The sequence below is a fragment of the Dioscorea cayenensis genome, chromosome 9, assembly GCF_009730915.1.
Source record: "Dioscorea cayenensis subsp. rotundata cultivar TDr96_F1 chromosome 9, TDr96_F1_v2_PseudoChromosome.rev07_lg8_w22 25.fasta, whole genome shotgun sequence".
Classification (NCBI taxonomy): Eukaryota; Viridiplantae; Streptophyta; class Magnoliopsida; order Dioscoreales; family Dioscoreaceae; genus Dioscorea; species Dioscorea cayenensis.
In genome coordinates this window covers 1,496,064-1,513,179 of record NC_052479.1, presented here as the reverse complement: position 1 = coordinate 1,513,179, position 17,116 = coordinate 1,496,064, and the positions used below count along the sequence as shown (strand labels likewise).

The following is a 17,116-nucleotide window of genomic DNA, read 5'->3' as shown; positions in this document are numbered from 1 at the left end:
AATATTCAAAATATTTTTTTCTTTAAAAAGTTAGATCTTGGTGTTATTTAATTAACATGAGATATAATACAATAATAATGGTTTTTCCTCCTTCTTGCATATTTTCTTGGAAATTAAAGACTTTAAGAAATATTCTATCTAAACGAAAGTGCTATTGCTTTAACCGCATTTGCCCTACCATGAAAGGTTTGGACTAGGAGATATATATTGCATGTGGTCAAAACACGTTTGGATATAGCAGGTGTCAAGAGTACTAATCCCTGATTGTAGATACGGATTTACAATCACATCTTTGTGTCAGCTGAGTGAGGGTGCATGAACGGGACGTCATTGCCTTTTATGTGTACATCTCTAATTGTACATGTGCTTATTGCATTTCGTTAAATAAAACAAAACTAAAAAACATGTTTTTTAAGGGTTTTTTTTTTGTGTTGACAAAATGAACAAGGCATGTATCGAGCTGAGAATTGATCATCCAATTGTGATGACTATTATTATAAATATTGATAATAAATTATTATTAGCACCACTTTTTTTCTATATCTAAGTTTTTAATTAATAAAAATACATAAGACTATTAAATTTGGGGCATTGGGATAATTTTTTCTTTTTAATTTAACTCCTACAGAAAGTTAGACATAGCTCAATCTCTTCCAGTTTTTGAAAGAGATGAAAAGGCTTGGACAAAATACTAATTAATTATTATTACAACTGAATTCGGCACTCAGAGATATACTCTCACAAGTCTAAATGCTGATCAGAGATTTTTTGAGACACATCAATAACTTGCACTTAAATAAAATCATAATCAAACCTGATTTTTTTAATTATAAAAAATAGATGTTGAAGCTACTATTTAAAATAACATAAAGTACAAAACAATAATAATAGAATGTTATGAAAAAGATGATAAGAAAAGAAGTTATTATGAAGGTGCTCATTGTCCGGAAAAAATAATTAAAATGGCCGTGCAAATCCCAAACGGAGGTTTTACTCACATTTAAATGTGAAAAAAAAATTATTTCACTTAACAAAAATCACCTAAAAAATTATGTATTTCACTTCTTGTTTTAAGAGGTAGATAGTTAACAGGTAAAAAAGCTACACAGGAATTAAACAATCTTATTTAAAGGGTGTGCACAGACACTAAAAACACAATATAATGTAATGTTTCTTTTAGTTCTAAATTTCACAACCAGATATAATTAATAACACAAAACAATAATTTACATTACAATTAATTAGCACTAATCCACATCTCACACATCATCAAATATCAAAATAAAAAGTTAAAAACCCATGACATGGCCCCAAATTTTCCAAGAAAATCTCAAACACTACCTTACACCCCTAACAATCCTTACACCACTCATCCAAAGAACCAACTAAGAAACCTTCATTAACCCTCCACATTTCCCACACATTAACCATATAACCTCAATACCAAGAAACCCCTCACCCTTCTTCTTCCCTCCTTCCAAACATTCAATTCATGTAAAACATTTTAAACATTCCAACAATTCTACCAATCCATATCTATACATACATATATAAATTAATACTCATCATACAAATTTGCAATCATTCCACAAAGTATTTCCACAAATGAACTTCTCAATGTCTTACTTACCAGTGATCAGCCTCCTCATCATGTTCTCATCGGCCGATGGCTTTCCGCACCCGGCACCACCGGCCGCACCGGAAAACATTACTCTTGAATACATAGACCCAACTTTCCCACCTTTCCCTGAGCAATCTCCCAAATGCTCTCTCCTACTTCTCCAACATGACTTCGCCGACACCACCGGAGCTCCACCCGTCTCCACCAACTACACTCCTCCCCTTGATTGCCCGGCACCGTGGTCCCGTGTCGTCCTCGAACTCTCCGGCATTGCCTCCGACATTCAACAAGACCGTATAGCCTCAATTTGGCTCGATGGAGCTGAAATTCTTCGAACCACCACCCCTCTCCCAATGTACCCCGGCGTGCATTGGCAAGTCAATAAAGACATAACCAAATACACTTCACTCCTCCGCAGCTCTCCGGCCGGCTCACTCTTCTCCATGATCCTCGATAACTCTAACTCTTCCTTTCCCCGGCATCTACTCCATCAATGTCACACTGCATTACTTTCGCGGCTCGTTATGCGACGACACTCAGACGATATTGATACAATCACAAGCATGTAATCAACTATCGTCTCGCTCAAATGTCAAAGAACTGTACCGGAAACCTGCCGACATGATCATACCAATCTCGAAATGAGGCCGGAGACTGCTGCTCCGGTGGGTATTGGTTGAAAATACACAATGAAACCGATGTCCAAAAAGACGATAGTATCGGTACCTCGCAATGCTTATCGTGCCGTCATGGAGATCTATGTGACGGCACACGCCGACGACCAGTACTGGTATGCCAACCCACTCCGATCAGTACCAATAGACACGAAAGACCCGCTCTCATCGGCGAAAGCCAACGGTGGATTCCGGCAAGTGGTGTTGACAATAGATGGGAAGTATGCCGGTGCAGTGGTGCCATTTCCGATCATCTATCCAAGCTCAGTAAACCCGTATTTCTGGTCACCGGTGACGGCCATAGCGGCTTACAACATACCGTCTTATGAGCTCAACTTAACTCCATTGATGTCGATGCTTTTGAACGGGCGAGAGCATGAATTTGGGTTGAAGGTACGTGATGCACAGCCGCACTGGCGTGTCACTGCCAACCTTCATGTCTGGCTCGACGCATGGTCGGATGGAGTTGAAGCTGGGTTGCTTCAATATAGAGTGCCTCCTCTGAAGATAAACCGGCAGGCTTACTGGAAAGAGAAGGACGGGAAGTCGGAAGTGGATGGGCAGGTGATAGTGAGGTTTGCCGGGTGGGTGAGCTCGTCGGCGGGGAACATAACAACAAGTGTCCGAGAACGGCTGAAGTTCAAAAGCCATGTAATGGTGCAAGGAAGAGGGACAATGAAGCAAGTAGCAATGGAAAGTAAGGTGAGGATGAATGTGAGGGTGGAGAAAGAGAGGACAGTGATAGGGAGGATGGTGATGAACATGGAAGCACCATTGGAGATCATGACATTGAGTTCTAATGGAGGAGGAGGGTCAGTGTTTGAGAGGACAAAGATGAATCATGGGTTGGAGGAGATGAAGAGTGTGGTGAGAGGGAAGGAGGTGGTGGTGAGTATGGTGAGTGATAGGCAGGATTCAGAAGGGTCTTGTTTAATGGAAGAAGGGATGGCAGTGTGGGGGAGTGGGGATAGTAGGAGTGTGTATAAGTATAGGGATGATAAGGTTTGTTATTTGAGGAGTTTGAATGTGGTGGGAGGGAGGATTATGGATGATGTTGCTACTCCTTCTTGTGTTGCTCTTGCTGATGAATGAAGGTGGTGGTGGTGGTGGTGGTTTTTTTTTTTTTGGTTTTTATTTTGTTGTTGTGGGTTTAGTGGTGATGGTTTTTGATTAGGCTTGGTAGGTTTAGGATTATTAGTGTTTTTGGTGTTGATTTTGAAGTGTTTTGTGTTGTATTGGTTTGGGTGTTTTGAGAGGTTTGTTTAGTGAGTTTATGACTAATGAGTATGAAAAGTGAGATTTGTTTTAATGTGATTGAGGCCATCTCTAACCCAAAATTTTATATTTGGCGTTTCAATACTCAAAAATACAGCTTCTAGTTTCTCTAACCACCATCTCTATTTTTAACTCTAAAATATAATATTCTAAGAATATTTTTTTTATTTCACAATTTATATATTTATACTATCAAAAAGTTTAATTATCTTTAAATCTTTTCCACTTTTAACCATTGAATTTAAATATTATACTATTTAAAATATTATTTTAATTTTTATAATTATTATAAATATTTATTAAATATAAAATAAAATCCAATTATGTTGAGAGATTTGAATTCTATCACTTATCCAAATATTCGTGCTTGTATACAAGCACAACAACAAGAAATTCTGGATCTAATATGTTTAATGACATCTTCAGCAATATTAGTGGAAGTGACGATAACACGTCAGGCTATTAGCCCTATTTACTTCAAACTTTATTTTAGGTGTTGTGGTTTTTTTTTATTTTGATATCGATGATATTGTATGTTTTAAGATTATTTTCTATGTTTTTATTTTATCGCACATGTAATTTTCATTAATTTAATGAATTTATATTTCGCAAATTATTTTCTTTAATTTAATTAAAATATAAAGTTATAAACATAAATTTTAAAGAAATAAAATTAAAATTTAAAAAAAATTAAAAACAGAAAATAAGAAAAAACAGAAAAGAAAACCAAAAATGATATTATAAATATAAATTTCATAAGGGAGAATTGGTTATAAACCCCTCAAAAGTTTTATAATTGCATATTTACCCTCCGAAAAAACATAATTGTATATATACCCCTGAAAAATATAGGTAATTGCGGATATGCCCTTACTGTTAGATTCCGTAAACAAACTTGATTAACTATGGTTATAACTTGGATTAAGATATACAAAAGGTCCAAAATAACCCTTATACAACTTAAAAAAACTTTTCAAGGGTATATATGCAATGGTATAATGGTAATTTTATATATTTGTTGTTTGTTAATAGATGATTTTTCAACTAATTTGAACTTCAAGGGTATATACGTAATTATATATAATATTCAAGGGTATGTATGCAATTAACTTTTATTTAGGGGCAAATATGCAATTTCAAAATTTTTTAGGGGTACACTTGCAAAAGCCCCTAAGAAAAATGATAACAGAAAAACAAAGAAAACAGAAAACCAAAAAATCTAAAAAAGAATTTTAAAAAAAAAAATAACGCTACAGTGGCTTGCAAAATGTGGTGCGCCACTGTAGCAAAATATGGATTTGGCGCAGGTTTAGCGTTGGGTTGGAGCACACCCTGCGCCAAATCCAATCAAATGCTTCAAATTTGCAGCTTGATTGGAGATGCTATGAAAGGTATGTGGTCACAGGATGACTCTAATTTTTTATAAGTAGATTTTATATTAATGATTGAAAAATATATTAAATTTAAAAATAATTATATATATATATAATGCTATTCATCCAGAAATTCAGAAATAGTGTCCCGAATGTAATCTTGGAGGTGATGTTGCAAACCCCACTTTTAGAGTTGCATATTTTATTTTTTTTGTAATACCACCTCAGAGTTGCATTTGGAACACTATTTTGGGATGAATAGCATTACTCATATGTTATTATGACTGTGTTATGATAATATGTTTTATTTCTCTGTCATAATTTTTATCTTTTAATAAATTTTTTATTTATCTATTGTTTTTAAAATTTGGTACATTTTGTCTTGGTTTTGAAAATAAAAAATAATTTTTGTGATTTTTGAAGGAGACCATATTAAATGGAAAAATCATGATAAAACAAATTTAAGATTGTTATATATACATATTATTATAATACAAAATTTCAAATAAATATTCGGATAATATTTTTAACATAACAAACATATTTTCAACATTAAGTTTTTTTAATTTAAATTTTATGTGGGGATTTACAACTTAATTAATGAGCTTCTTTTATCATCTTGAAAGGCGGAATCTTGAGTCAAATGCACATTCTAAAATTATATATATATATATTACTTCAAACTTTCGGATTAAATTTAAACATTTAATACACATTCTAAAATAAGAAAATGTTAACTTTCGGTTCGCCTTTTCTTATCACTTATGCAACTTGTTTTTTTTAATTAATTTATATATTAATTTTTTTTAACAAATATACAATAAGCTGCTCCATTTATCTTAACACACATGTTCTTGGATTTCATGGTTCGATCTTAAATTCTTCCCAAAATAAATATTTTTCCCATGATGAAAGCTTTGTGGGATGAGTTGGCCAACTATACAAGTGTAATATAAGGGCACGGTTGGAGAAACGTAAAAGAAAGGAGAAAGTGCACGAGTTTTTGATGGAGTTAGATGATGCAATATTTGTGATAGCATGCTTAAACTTACTTGCTTCTGAATCATTGGCACCCCGTTGAATTAGGTGTATTCAATTTTGACACAGAGAGAGAGAATGAAGTCCATCACTCATACCAAAGAGGATCGAGGTGAGATAATGGGGCTAGCATTTCAAGTTATAAGTAAGATGAAAGGACGTATGGATTTGAAGGACAAAGATGTAACTTGCACAAATTACGGCAAGTCGGAGCATGAAGCAATCGATTGTTTTCAATTTGTGGAATATCCAGATTGGTGGGGTGCCCGACCAAGAGTTGAAGGAAAATCTCACTTTATTTCATATGTTAAATGATCGTAAAAATAACACCACTGAAAAAATGACAGGTAAGCTTTTTGGTGTCCCATGGATTATTGATACTGGCACATGATTAAATCACATTACTAGATGCATGGAAAATATATATGAAATTGGACATAGGAGCTTCTTGATGGACAATTATTATTATCGATGAAAGAGAAAACCCTGATTATTAATGCAAGTATCAAGCTAAAAAATGTTTTATATGTGCCAAGACTCACTCGCACCTTAATTTTTGTGTCACACTTAACAGATGAATGGAATTGTTTTGTTTAATTCACTCAAAATTTGTGTGTGGTGCTGGACCGCACTTCAACGAATTTCACACCAAAACCTAAAATTTATCATAAGAGAAAATAGCAATAGATTAAGAGGCTAATGAACTATATATTAATCTTTATTTTGTTGTTTTTTTAAAACCATTGTACCAAACTAATTCAATACCAGCAAATTTTAATAATAGAGTCTAGTCCATCTCATATATTAATTTTCCATTGTTAATAATAAATAATTCTATCCAACTAAGCAAAGATTCCATACATATAACATATAAATATTAAAAAAAAAAATCAAAACAGGTGTAAGAAAATAAAAAAATAATAATAATACAAAAGGATTGACAAAAAAGTTAAGTGGGATTGTTTCATGTTATCAACTCATTATGATGTGTCCCCTTCTAATTTCTTGACCACATAACATGTGACACTTGCATTGTAATTGGGTTAAAAAACCAAAAAAGATACATACTCAAGGTGCAACATATTAGAATTATTGATTTAAAGTTTACTTTTAATTTTATCTTTCCAACATAACATAATGAATGATCTATAATTTTTAATTAAATTCAGGTTTTAAATTTATAAAATATTAAAAAAATTAACAAAGAATTGATGATTGAGCATCTAATTATGTACTTAATTAATTTGAGAAACATGAAGGGCTTGAAAATAATATGGCTCTCTTATGCCTTGTGCAAAGTATATGCCTACCTTGCAATTTTTAAAATTCTGATACTTTTAATGGACCCATATTTTTAATTTTAAAAAAAACTTTTTATTTTATGAGATTTAAATTTTTTTAGAACATAATTGTAGATGTAATTAAGTTATTCAAGCCCTTGATTAGTCAAAAGGACATGCACAAAATTAATATCTCATGCACTCTCATAATAAAGTTATTGAGATCCGCACACAGAGAGTCCAAATTTCTATTGTGTTAATATTTTTTATGTGAATATTGAACTATTTTATCCGAATTTGAAGGTTTTGACTTAAATTTTTTTGATATATATAAAAATTCACATTTAACTGTGTATTATTATACCCAATATTTTAATAAATTATATAAAATTTTATTTATTTTCTAATAATAGTAGATAAATCACTCATACATTTAAAATATATGGCGGACACTGGACATTATAAATAATATTAGGGGTGAGTTGAAAATTTTAGATGTGTGTACTTTAAAACAATAAAACCATCTATATCTAAATAATATTAGGGCCCATGTAATTTGAAAAATATGAAGGGATTTGGAGATAAAACAACAACCTTTCCATTTTACTTTATTCCCTCCCTGGTATGCAAAGTATATACCTTCCTTGTAATTTAGGATAAATATTGACTTAAAACAAGGATGTAAATGCAATTTTCTTATAATTTTAGAAAAATGAAGGGGGTTGAACATAAAACAGTCTGGCTCTTTCTTTGACCTTCCAGTCTTATTCTGTATCAATGGTACCTTTTCTGTAATTTATTGGAAAAAAAATATCTATATACAAGGGCCTAATAATAATAATGCGAAATATAAGGAGCTAAGAGTAAAATTTTTATATAGGAAAAATATAAAAGGATATAAATGTAATTTAATTAATATAAATTGTAAATTTATAATAAAATAGCATTATATAATTTGTATTATTTATTTTATAAAAAAAATTGAGATATAAACCTTTATGCAAGTTTTTTTTTTAATTAGAAGCCAAATTAGACTCATTTTAGAGATGTCAAAGTTTTCAACTTAAAATGCATTTTCAACCTCTAGTTTATATAAAATTGGGTGTTTTGCTTCTATACGCATGAAAATTTTTATAATTAAGTGTATATTTCTCAATATAATTAAATATCATGTATACCTATTTATTTGCATGCACACCCTCTTATAAATTATACAAGTATTAATTTTAAACTACTCCTAATAATATTAATTTTGATATATATGTAATGAATAAAACTAACTTTAATTTTTTTTAGAATTTTAAGTGCAAAACTATATATTTTTCTTTTTTTGGGATTTTCATTAATTTAATGACTAATTTTTTAATTATTATTAACAAATTTTTGGGGTATACAAAAGAAGAAAAAAACTCTATGAAATATAATTTAAATATTCATTTTTAAAGTAGTTTCACTTGAATTTTAAATATCATATCTAAATTATATGATTTTAATATCTATATATATATGATTAATATTTAATAAAATAGACTAAATCCTAGTTTCAATTTTCAAACAAAAGCAAAACCAGGGGCCAAAGTCGAATTTTGGTAAAGTTGAAGGGTTTTTTTGGGATTTAGGTCCTATAAATATCCCCTTCCATTGCATCCACTCGCACTCATCGGCGAATCTGAGGCCACTTCTCATCCCATTTTCTCTCCAAAACCCTACCGATCGATCGAGAAGAAGAAGAGAAGAACGAGGGCTTCCAAGACGGCGGCGATCGTGAGGGATAGGACCTCCTCCGCCGCTCTGATCCGATCTATTGGTTTCCGGCAAGATCTCATCGGTATCTCCATCTCTCTCTCCCCCCCTTGCTTGAATTCCTCATCCGATTTCGATCGATCCTGGTTTTTGTGCTTGTTCTGATGATCGGATTTGGGATTTGGGGGTTTTGGGCAGTGTGCTGCTCTATATGCTTCCACAGAAGAGAGCGGGGGGAGCCGAGGTCGAAGAGCTACTGACGGCTGCTGGTGGTGAGACCTTGTCGAAGAAGAAGAAGGGGGAGGGTGAAGTCTCTCGTGCTGCTGCTTCTTCTTCGTCTTCAGCGCCGGTTGAGAAGAACGAAATGGACGGAGGCCCCATGGACTGCGACAAGATCGGTGACAAAGCTGTGCTTAATGGAGGGAAGGATGGTGGTGTTCCGCAGGAGATTGATGAAGATCTGCACAGCCGGCAGCTCGCTGTGTATGGGAGGGAGACGATGCGGAAACTCATCAAATCTAATGTTCTCATCTCTGGTCTCTCGGGCCTTGGTGCTGAGATCGGTAAAGCTTGTGGATCTTCTGCTCTTTTTTAATAGATAATTCGAATTGATTATGCAAAGTCTTTAGGGTTTGGTTGATAATTTCTTTTCGACGATGGTTTCTTTTGGTGAGTTATGGTGTTGATTTTGGGGTTTTGCAGCCAAGAATCTTGTGCTGGCTGGTGTCAAATCTGTGACCCTTCATGATGAACAGACTGTGCAGCTGCGTGACTTGTCTAGCAATTTCTTTTTATCGGATGATGATGTTGGGAAGAATCGGGCACTTGCTTGTGTTCAGAAGCTGCAGGAGCTTAACAATGCGGTGCTGGTTTCCACTCTGAGTGAATTGAGCGCACCAAAGTTGTCTGAATTCCAGGTTTGCTCATCTTAAACAAATAGTTCTCATTTATTTTCCATTTTTAAAGCTTTGTTCTTGTGCTGCTGTTAATGTATGCAAGTGGTTGTGTGAGATCTGATGCTTTGCTAAAATTGTTTATCAAGAGGATTCTGACATTTTGTCGGAATGGAATGGATAAACATGAAGTATTGATGTTTGTTTTGCCATGTTTCTTGAATGTTCTATTGCTTTTATTGCTTGGAGAATTTCGGGCTGCTTTGATTTGGATAGTATGTGCATTTTGGCTTATATCGGAGCTGTCAATCTTGTGTTGTGTAGCTCGAGTAGTTAGATGTTAGCCATAAATGATGATAGACATAAAATCAATAAGACTCACATTCTTCAACAGTTGGTGTAGCTACTATTTTACAGTTTCATTATTGTTTGGTGCTGGTTTTAATTGATCTTATCTTATGAAGCCTTCTTTTAAGTGTTTGAAAAATAAGTTGTCATTAATAGGTGCCATCTTTTTGTAGTTTATTGTTAACCATTGTGTGATGCATTATTTTGTGATGCAAACATATATTATGCGGGAGCTCTTTAGTAGTATCTATTTTAATTTATTTGGGGATTAATGTTGCTAAAGTATCATATGCTGCTCCTTTTGCAACTATATTTGGAATCTAGTAGTTTTCCTGGGCTTTTAATAAATCCATCACCTCTGAGCTAATAAATTTGACTGCATGGATGATTGAAAATATTGATGATTTAATTTGTAATTCATGCATATCTGAAATTTACATGAGAGTCAGTATAGACTCTACTAAATTGTTTGGTGGCACGTATTGTTGTTTGTCTTCTCAACTTTACTTAAATACTTTTAGAATTCTCGATGAATTTGTATATTTTATTAGATGTAGTACGCTGGTTCTGATTGAAGCTTCATTTAGACTTATGATTCTATTCACTGACTATTTATTGCATTGTCTTCATTTTTTTAATGGCAATTGTTTCTCTCTTCTTTTTGTTTGAAAGAACTTTGATTCTGTAGAAATGTGACTGGAGGTGATAAGTTCATTTATAAAATGAATCTCAATGGCTAGCTTATGCAATTGATATTAAACTGTTTTTTCCGTCTGGTTGGATTTTATCTTTTTGTGTACTGATTATTGAATTTGATGTACAGATTTTCTTTGTTTCTCTATGTTAAGCATCGTGTCACTTGTGAAACTTATTTCTATGATTGTTCTTTCTCAGGCTGTTGTCTTCACTGATGTTAGTTTGGATAAGGCTATTGAATATGATGATTTTTGTCACAAACATGAACCACCAATTGCCTTCATTAAAACTGAAGTTCGTGGTCTTTTTGGTAGTGTATTTTGTGACTTTGGTCCAGAATTCACTGTTGTTGATGTTGATGGTGAAGAACCGCATTCTGGTATAGTTGCAGCCATTAGCAACGACAGCACTGCTCTTGTAACTTGTGTTGATGATGAACGGCTAGAATTCCAGGATGGAGATCTTGTTTTATTTACTGAAGTTCAGGGAATGACAGAGTTGAATGATGGTAGGCCAAGAAAAATAAAAAATGCCAGGCCTTTTTCATTTTCTCTTGAAGAAGACACAAGCTCTTATGGTGTTTATGAGAGAGGAGGAATAGTCACACAGGTAAAGCAACCGAAGGTTTTGAAGTTCAAACCTCTGAGAGATGCTCTCAGTGATCCAGGGGAATTTCTTCTTAGTGATTTCTCTAAATTTGACCGCCCACAATTGCTACATTTGGCTTTCCAAGCTTTGGATAAGTTCAGGTGTGAGCTTGGGCGTTTCCCTGTGGCTGGATCTTCAGAGGATGCTGAGAAACTGATAGCTTTCACTGCTGATCTCAATGAAAAAATCGAAGGTGGTGGTCTTTCAGAGACTGATTTAAAACTTCTACGCAACTTTGCAAGTGGTTCTGCTGCTGTTTTGAACCCAATGTGCGCAATGTTCGGTGGTATTGTGGGGCAAGAGGTGGTGAAAGCATGTTCTGGAAAATTTCATCCGCTCTATCAGGTGCGATTTGGAACTCAAATGTTCGTTTCCTTTCAGGATCTTAATCTAGAACATGCTTGTGGTATTTTTGTGAATAATGTAAAGCATCTTATTGCATCCGCTCATTCATATTGGTCTGTTTTTTCAACCTTTATCTTTCTAAAACTTTATCGGTATTTTTTCTTTGCAGTTCGTTTATTTTGATTCTATTGAGTCTCTTCCTGTGGAACCCTTGGAGCCCAGTGATTTGGAGCCATTGAGCAGCCGGTATGATGACCAAATCATAGTATTTGGACGCAAACTTCAAAAGAAATTGGAAGAGACCAAAGCGTTTATTGTGGGTGCTGGTGCACTTGGATGTGAGTTCTTAAAGAATCTGGCATTGATGGGAGTTTGTTGTAGTTCGAAGGGAAAGCTCACAATAACTGATGATGATGTCATTGAGAAGAGTAATCTCAGCCGCCAGTTTCTCTTCCGTGACTGGAATATTGGGCAAGCTAAATCTACCGTAGCAGCGTCTGCTGCCAGTGCTATCAATTCAAGCCTGCATGTAGAAGCTCTTCAAAACCGGGCAAGCCCTGAGACAGAAAATGTGTTCAATGATGCATTTTGGGAGAACCTGGATGTTGTTATAAATGCACTGGACAATGTGAATGCCAGAATATATATGGATATGAGGTGCTTATATTTCCAAAAGCCCCTCCTGGAATCTGGAACTCTTGGTGCCAAGTGCAACACACAAATGGTCATACCTCATCTTACTGAGAATTATGGTGCCTCCAGGGATCCACCTGAGAAGCAAGCTCCTATGTGCACTGTCCACTCTTTTCCTCATAACATTGATCACTGTCTGACTTGGGCTCGTTCTGAATTTGAGGGTTTACTTGAGAAAACACCAAATGAAGTCAATACTTTCCTGTCCAATCCAAGTGAATATGCATCTGCTATGAGAAATGCTGGTGATGCACAGGCTCGAGATCTGGTTGAGCGTGTGCTTGAGTGCCTTGTTGAGAAGGAGAGATGTGAGACATTTGAGGATTGTGTCACCTGGGCACGACTAAAGTAAGTTCCAATTTTGCTTAGTATTTTCATGTTATAGATATTGTACTCAGATCTTACCAGCAAACTTTTCCAGATGTCCATGCTATTGGCCAACTGATGCATGGATTTACTTTTGTGGTACTAATGTTCATTCTAGACTTGCAGGATTAATGGTTGTAGTTAAATTCTGAGGGATCTATATTTTCAATGTCTTATTTAGGCAGAGTTTTATCTTGTGCACGACCACAATCAGTCATTTTAATACTCAAAATGTGTATTCTTGGTATTCAGCTCCATGATGTATTGTTGACTTGAGATTCTAATGCCTGCAGGTTTGAGGACTACTTTGCAAATCGCGTGAAGCAGTTAACCTACACTTTCCCTGAGGATTCTGCCACCAGCAGTGGTACACCATTCTGGTCTGCCCCTAAGCGCTTCCCACGCCCATTACAATTCTTAAGTGGTGACCCATCACACCTTAACTTTGTTACGTCCGGTGCCATACTAAGAGCAGAGACTTTTGGAATTCCAATTCCTGATTGGGTCAAAAACCCGAAAATGATGGCTGATGTTGTTGATAAAGTGATTGTCCCTGATTTTCAGCCAAAGCATGGTGTTAAAATTGTTACTGATGAAAAAGCTACTAATCTGTCTGCTGCCTCTGTTGATGATGTTGCTGTCATTAACAGTCTCATCAAAAAACTGGAAAGCTGTGTGACTAACCTGCCTACTGGATTTCGGATGAACCCAATACAGTTTGAGAAGGTTAGTTGTTTCAAAATTAATGAATTTTTAGATAATGCTTCTCTTGAATTTTATTTTACATGCACATGATAAGAGCATTACAGAGAATTGCGATCTAAAGAACATGGTTAATTCCAATTTGCATATTTTGTCTCGTGGTTTATCGAATTTTATTTTACATGCACATGATAAGAGCATTACAAAGAATTGTGATATAAAGAAAATAGTTAATTCCAATTCGCATATTCTGTCTCGTGGTTTACAACAATCACTGTAGAAACTTTGACGTCTGAAATTTTAAATTAGATAGAAAACTTTGATAGAATGCAGTTCACTCTTTGCTTGATAATAGTTTGAATGCCTCAGTCTCAGATTTCAGTTTACACTCTCCTTGTTATAACTCCCTACTTTTCCTTTCTTTTAGATATAGCAAGTTGGTGGTCATCTTAGCGAGGAATATTTGGTATATGATTTATTAACATAGGCTTTTGGTTGATCTTGCTAACTTAAAAGTAAAAATCTTGCAGATTATCTATGATGGCAAAACGAAATATTTAACAACAATACACATAACCATTTGAAAGAGAAATATAGTTGTAGTTCCCTATTTTGCACTTAGAACTTATCAGCAAAAAATGAATAGATTTAGATAATCCTCACTTGGTTACAGTTGATACCCACTTTGTCTGTATCTTTTCCTCCCATTTTAAATCTCATTGTTGGTTGTAAATCTTTAGTAAACTTAATTTGCCATGCTCATTTTGGTTTTTACAGGATGATGATACAAACTACCACATGGACTTCATAGCAGGTCTTGCTAACATGCGTGCCAGAAACTACAGCATTCCTGAAATAGACAAGCTGAAAGCAAAGTTCATCGCCGGAAGGATCATCCCCGCCATTGCCACTTCCACCGCAATGGCCACCGGTCTCGTATGTCTAGAGCTTTACAAAGTTCTCGCAGGCTCACACAAAGTGGAGGATTACCGCAACACATTCGCCAATCTCGCACTCCCATTGTTCTCCATGGCCGAGCCAGTGCCGCCCAAAGTCATCAAACATCAGGACATGAGCTGGACCGTCTGGGACCGATGGGCCGTCAAAGGGAACCTAACCCTGAGGGAGCTCCTCAAGTGGCTCAAAGGACAGAGGCCTCAATGCATACAGCATTTCATGTGGCACTTCCTTACTCTACAACAGCATGTTCCCCAGGCACAAAGATCGACTCGACAAGAAGGTCGTGGATGTCGCGAAGGAAGTTGCCAAGGTGGAGGTGCCATCATATCGACGACATCTCGATATTGTTGTGGCCTGTGAAGACGAAGATGATAATGACATTGATATCCCACTCGTCTCTATTTACTTCCGGTAGACTTAATTGGGTTTGAACCAAAGAGCATAGTTCTCCTATTACTGAAAAAACTTGTCTTTACCTTTTATTCACAGCCTTAAATATTCTAAACAAACTAGACTTACAGTTGTTTACTCGGATATTTAATTTCGCCATCTGTTATGCTTGTTGTGTGTGCGTGTGTGTGTTTTTTTTTTAAGTTACATTTGGCGCTTGCACAGCAAAATTATTGACATAATGTTGCTGAATATCCACTTCAGTATCCAATGGAGGTGGTGGTGAGAATAAGAGTAATGCTAATATATATATATATATATCACGAACTCATCTCCCTTGGTATTCTCTGGTTTTAGCTTATTAAAACTTAATAAATGTTTTCAATCACAATAGAAAAAATATAATAATATCACATGTGACACGTGGCTGGAATCAGTATATTCTCTGATTTCAGAACCAGATAATTATGGCTGGAATCAGTGTATTTTCTGATTTCAGAACCAGAGAAGATGTTCATCATGTTGATTCTACAATTATAGTGAACAAATATCAGAGGAGATGCTCATTAAGTTGATTTTACAATTATGGTGAACAAAGCCTAAGTTTGTAAACAAATTATCTTTAGGTTTTAAATATAATTCTGGGATAAGTGAAGTTAGCTTATTTTTGGATAGTGTAATCTGGAAATTAATGGAGAAGTTATTTAATATTTCATTCCTTTGGTGGGAATTATATATATAGGTTCTTTAAAAAAAGGAAAAAGAATTATATAAATAGGTATTAGAATAATAACAACAACAATAATAAGAGATTCAGAAAATTATTAGTCTTTCAACTAATAAGGACTTGAGGATGAGATGTTGATGAGCAATTTTCATCTAAAAGACACTTAAAAAAAATATTTCGTTTTAAAAGCACCCTACTAATTTCTCTAAGACAATTGTCTATCTTGTTTTTGAGTTTATATATATATATTGCAAATAAAGCTAAAATATTCATATTTATTTTTTTAATAGCCACATCATAATACTATAGTATATTTGTGACTTTATTTTATTTGAACTAAGGTTAAACCCACCTCCCAGAAAGAACAAGAATATTTTATGTAAAAGACTCAATGTTAATAGACTAAAAGATTATTGGTCATATTAATTTTTATCAAGTGAAGGTGTTCCAAATTAAAAAAAAAAACAAAAATAAATATATTGATATAATTTATTATTATTATATTTAAAATAAATATGGATAAATCACATTTTTATTCAAATTATTGACATAATTTATTGATCTATGTTATTTTTTTTGGACTTTTTAACATTGGGTGTGTGTTTTATACATTGACGAGGGGTATTATGGGAACCAACTCAATTTGTTCATGCTTGACTCGTTTATATTCCTGCACACGTTGTCCTCTTTTATTGTTATTTTTACTTTAAAAAAATAGGAACAAATCAACTTCAATTAAAAAAATTAACAGATGTTCAGTTATGAAAAGAATTCAAAGGACAGAGTGAGGTAATGTGTAGAGAAATGTCCTAATTCTTCATAAAATATATCATGGTCTCAAACAAGTTACCAACTTCCTAATAAAATTCCAGGGTCTTATCTATCTATCTATCTATCTAATGTCCCTCAACTGTTTTTTTAGTGATTAAAACAAATTGGAACAAATAATATTAATTTATTGACGGCTTGTAAAATGGTGAACTATTTAATCTATCAACATTGATTTCTTCAATCCTACTTTTTAATTTCATTCCTACTTCTTTTAATTTTTTTTAAATGTGAATTTCATCGGTCTTAATTATATATATACTATTAGTAGTCTAGTGATAATTTATTATAAAATGGGTAATGAGTAAGGGTTTACAATTTTACACCAATAATATTATTTGTTGGTTATTGTGTGGGTCCCATGAAAGAAAAGCAGTATTTTCTTCTTTTAAAAATTATATATCAGGAAAATTTATTTTTTAAGGGATATTAAATTTTTGTCAATATATATATAATTTATTATAATAAATTAATTTATGTAGATGAGAATAATTTTTAATGTATAAACTAGCTGAT

General features: G+C 34.0%; 2 protein-coding genes across 2 annotated transcripts; both read left to right on the top strand.

Annotated features, from left to right (window-relative positions):
• Window positions 1-2,319: 2,319 nt before the first annotated feature.
• On the top strand, window positions 2,320-3,387 carry LOC120269077 (peptide-N4-(N-acetyl-beta-glucosaminyl)asparagine amidase A-like). The gene has a single exon (XM_039276368.1). The coding sequence runs from the start codon at window positions 2,320-2,322 to the stop codon at window positions 3,385-3,387; it is 1,068 nt and encodes a 355-aa protein (XP_039132302.1).
• A 5,533-nt stretch (window positions 3,388-8,920) lies between these two features.
• On the top strand, window positions 8,921-15,215 carry LOC120268269 (ubiquitin-activating enzyme E1 2-like). The gene is given in 7 exon segments (XM_039275708.1): window positions 8,921-9,567; window positions 9,707-9,921; window positions 11,140-11,934; window positions 12,104-12,975; window positions 13,287-13,719; window positions 14,473-14,838; window positions 14,840-15,215. Coding segments are annotated over 7 exon segments (3,264 nt in total). The 5' UTR covers window positions 8,921-9,215; the 3' UTR covers window positions 15,071-15,215.
• Window positions 15,216-17,116: the final 1,901 nt, after the last annotated feature.